The sequence below is a fragment of the Cryptomeria japonica genome, chromosome 3 (genome assembly GCF_030272615.1).
Source record: "Cryptomeria japonica chromosome 3, Sugi_1.0, whole genome shotgun sequence".
NCBI lineage: Eukaryota > Viridiplantae > Streptophyta > Pinopsida > Cupressales > Cupressaceae > Cryptomeria > Cryptomeria japonica.
Window position 1 is genome coordinate 713,858,399 of NC_081407.1, and position 4,706 is coordinate 713,863,104.

The following is a 4,706-nucleotide window of genomic DNA, read 5'->3' on the forward strand; positions in this document are numbered from 1 at the left end:
GTTTACAAAATCTTGTTTACTTCTATATGTTATAGAGTTTATGTAAAAAAGGAGCTGGTACAGCCTCCTCTTTTAAAGTCAGCCCTTTTTTGGGTACCTAAACCCTCCTCACAAGATAAATTTGAGTTTAAAAAAAATTTGAATACTCTAATCCTAACAATAAAATAAGAAGGTTTTCATATGCCTGTGCTCTGAACTTTTTGAAAAACTAAGAAAAAATTCAGCAAACATTGAAAATGTGGCAGTCACAAGATTAATTGTGAATTTGTCTAGTGTAATGCTACTATGAGCAAAAATAAGTTGAGGAAATAGTTTCATAGAAACAAAAAAATCTAGTCAATTCACAACATCTAATGTAGACTGCAACTTAGAAGACAGAGAGGGGCCGGGCTTATTTGGACATACAAACACACAGAAGCCAAGCTTATTTAAACACAAATTTTCCACTCTCCCACTTCCATTATGCTTTACAAGTCTTTTGTTTGCCAATATAAGTCACCGGCATGGCTAGGATAATTGCAATTAAATTTATCACAGCTATCACTGTTATAAAACACAAGAAATGGTCTAATCATGCTCCCCATTATGCAACCATGCTCCCAAAAAGCACCTAAAAGCAGAACTATTTACTCATTATAAGCAAAAATTTACCATCCATAGGCTAGGAATAAAACAGTGACATCTCCAAGACCCTAGATAAAAATCACTATTTGATATGGACCATAAGGTTGTGTTTAGCATAGATTTAAGTCTTGTGCAAGAAAAAACAATGCATTTCAAAATCAGTGAATAAGAATATGAGAAAAATCAAAGATATAACTTACTTCCTGAAAAAAATCACAAAATGTACCATAATGTTGTGTTTAGTATAAATTTTAGTCTCAAGCAAGCAAAACAATGCATTTCAGAATTACAAAATAAGATTATGAGGAGAACGATTGCAATCAACTTAACATAAAAGATATAACTTCCTTTCTTCAAAGCTTGTTAGTTATTTGTTATTCTCAGTTTCTAACAAGAGCTAAAATGAAAGTATAGGAACATGAACTTGTAAGCTACAACAACAAAATCCTTGGCTAATTCAAATGCATAATCTCCAAATTTAAAAGTGCAAATGTAACACAGTTCTTACAGATAAGAACAACATATTAAAGAACTTGCAGAGTGTAAACAACGCCATGCATTACTGCTAGGAATTACATGTAGACGACAATTGGTCAACATCTTGCATATTCACTTGTACACAAATATGCAACCAACTAATTGAAATTCTTTGAAACATGCCCATAAAACATCAAGGGCCACTTTGTGAGGCCTACAAAATATTTAAATGGAGAACAGTGGACAACTTTGCATTCAAAAATCCACAGAAATAACTTGAATCTTTCCCATTAGCTTCATGAAGTTGAGAAGAGCAGCCTATCTATAATTCTCCAGTTAAAATGCATAATCCAATTTGCATAACAGTAGTTCCAAAAAAGGAAGAGAACAAAGCATATTATCTAAATGATCCTTTGCAGCAGAAAATATGGCAGTAAATAAGTCATCATACAAATTTTGAACAATTAACATGCATTATACAGCTTGATGAAACTAAATGGTGCCAACATGCATATGCACTCATAAATCTTTTCATTTGATTATGAGAAACTGCTAATGGAAAAGAAAGAATGAAAGGAAATTGAATAAGACTACTCAAAATTCAAATAAAATGAGTCCCACTACCTAGATAAATTTAAAGTAAACGATAGGAAGTGGTAATAGTTACAATACAAGAGTCTACCGTTTCAATTGATGGTCACTGCCATCCATGATGATAATCTACAAAGTTCCAGCAAGAGTAATCTAACATTCTCCAGTCTACAAGAGAACTCACATCATATGCCATAGCACACTTGTCAGCAGTGGACATCAAGAAGATTCACATTGCAGACTGCCTAATTAAAAGAGGAAAATGGCTACATATGTAATTAACAAAAAGAGAAAAAAGATAAAACTTTTTCACTCGTATGAGCTCTTAAATGCTCCTTTAATGAAAGGATAGCATTGGTTGCCCTGGAAGAGGTGGAGACTCGGGAGGAGAATCAAGCATTCTGTTAGCATCAGCAAAAAGTGTGACTTCTTCTACAGGTCCTGAGGGAACATCTTTCAGCAGCGTACGAAAAGAAATGGAACTACCTTTGGTTGACGAGTCCGAATCTCTTCCAATGCTAGTGGTCACTGCTCCTTCCAAAAGACTCTGGCTTGCAACAATGGAGGAATTATCATCATTGTCACTCACAAATCCAGAGAGTGTCTGGCTGAAAGATTCCAGCGGTACCATGTTTGAGTATTGATGATTCCTAGTTTGTCTTAAACCAGAAATCCCATTAACTACCAATGAATCTGATACAGGCAAGTACACCAGAACCCATATACCCACTGCCGCACAGAAAAGAAGTGCAATGAACCCTAAGAAGACCAAAGCTTCAAAGGCCAGCTTGCCAGGTGTTGACATTACGGAGAATCCCAAGAACAAAATTCTCAATGGAAGAAAACCAGACACTGTAAAAATCAACCAATAAACTCTTCTCTGCAGTCCTTTGTTTATCACAAAAGAAATCATCCTCATTCCCACATACAGGAAATAAGTTATGAACAAACAAGCAAACACTCCATTTACAATAGTACTAAAGAGAGGATAAGCACAGAAAATCATATCATCCTGTCTCCAAAACGCTCTGGTAAAATACTTAGGTATTCGAGCTCCATAGCCTTCCTTCTCTTTCCTATATCCCTTATGGAATTCAAAACTGGGGCTAATGACAACGAAAAACAGCTGTGCAATGAAAACAGGCAGGCATAAAGCGACAACAAAAGAAACTGTTCGTCTGTTCCAACTGTTTATGGTTCGATGAAGCGACCCATGCACCAAAAATATCAAAGTGAGAAAAAAGCCTGGCTCCATCAATCCTAAGTTTGACAAGAGATAGAGTCTGCACACATTCTGCTGCCATTGTGGGCTCAGAGAGTACAGAAGCCAACCTTTCTTCCTCAACAATGGCAAACGGAAGATTTCACCCAGGCACCACAGAATTGCATACACAATCAGGCTTATCCGAATGATCCATGGCACATTAAAATATTGAAGCTGGTGGTTGATTCTTTGTCTACGTATCTGATATCGAAAATACAACACATGTGCAATGCAACAAATTCCAGCAGCTATGAACAAGAGGATAAATGATAGAGTTACTGCACCGAATACATCGGCGACAAGGCTGGTCAGGGGCATCACCCGCACTGCTATCTCCACGCATGCTCTCTTCCAGCATCGATGCCGCACCCGCACCCAAGGTATATATAATTTACAACTATACCAAACTTCCCAGTGTGAAAACTGAAATCAACCTCCCTCTCAACAATGAATTGCATTAGCCCTACTCCACCTACTATAGACTCCCATTCATATCATTTTTAGGGTTTCCTCTCATATCCAAAAACAGCGCCCCTGTATTTCCTTGAGGCTATAGAGAGCAGTAAACCATTATACAAGTCACCCCAATCTGAAATCTCTTTCCGCTTAAATCATTGTTCCTGTGATTATGAATTGCAAACACTCTACTGTCTCAGGTCTCCATCCAGCTCCTCCACTTTGGGTTTAAACTTTAATCTCAAAAATAGAAACCCTCTATTCTGCTACTGCTATACGGATTGACAAACCAATACATCAAACTCACCAAAATAAAAGTCCATCATTCGGAAATCAATATGATAAGCGAAATCTCTCTACCATCTTGAGTTTCAACATAAGTTTCTATCCAAAGGGTTTGCACCAGTTACAAAAATGAAGCAACCTTTAATGTAATAGTCCAATAAAAACTTTATGGGTACACCTCTAAATGTAAACGCACAACATTTTCTACAAAACCCACTCTGTTTTCTTCCTAAAAACAATGCTTTTCACGTTTACTCAATCTATGATTGCTTATCTGTAGATACATACGGTGGAATGAAACAAAATCAAATGAAAGTGGGATTCTATTTTGTTAAGGAATACAGCTATTAGGGGTTTGGCAGGCCGACTATATCCTCAAATCTATCTGTCTAAGAGCTGTAAGAGACCAAAAGGATTGTAAACGTCCCAGCTGACAGACAGCACATTCATAGCTGTCCTTTGCTTGAGGATTGTTCATTCCTCCTTATTTTTAACACCCAATTAAAACCATCCACTAAACTACAGACCCACTAAATCCAAATTTTATAAAGAAAGCAAAAAGAGTTCAATGCTCAATCCCTGCCCAGACTACAAATCAGAATTCAATTAAAAAAACATCAAATTGAAGCCAAAAATGTGCAGAAATTAACGAGAAAACGATTAACAGATATAGACGAGAGCACCTGGAATAGATCTGCAAGCAAAATGGTGTAAATGGTGTAGATTTGGCCGTAATCCGAGGCCTAAGATGGTGTGAAACCGGCTGAGCATTGCAAGGAATTAAGAAAAACTATAGAGGTTGCTGACAGCCTGGCTCCAGCTACAACATGCTTCGGCCTCGGCACCGAGCCGCCCGCCGAGCCTACGTGGATTATCTTGTGCTGCGCTTTTATATGTGGAAAATTCTTATTGGATTTCATATGTACTACCTTTCAAAAATCGCTTGTCTTGACTATGACGAGCTTGCCTTGGGAGTTTATTTTATATTTCATTTTCGTTAAGTTCTGCA

The 4,706-nt window shown here is 37.1% G+C and overlaps 1 protein-coding gene across 1 annotated transcript; it reads right to left on the reverse strand.

Moving 5' to 3' along the window:
- Positions 1-1,701: 1,701 nt before the first annotated feature.
- LOC131034197 (uncharacterized) lies at positions 1,702-4,387 on the reverse strand. Its single transcript, XM_057965591.2, has one exon. It carries the CDS (start codon positions 3,272-3,274, stop codon positions 2,030-2,032), a length of 1,245 nt encoding a protein of 414 aa, XP_057821574.1. The 5' UTR covers positions 3,275-4,387; the 3' UTR covers positions 1,702-2,029.
- Positions 4,388-4,706: the final 319 nt, after the last annotated feature.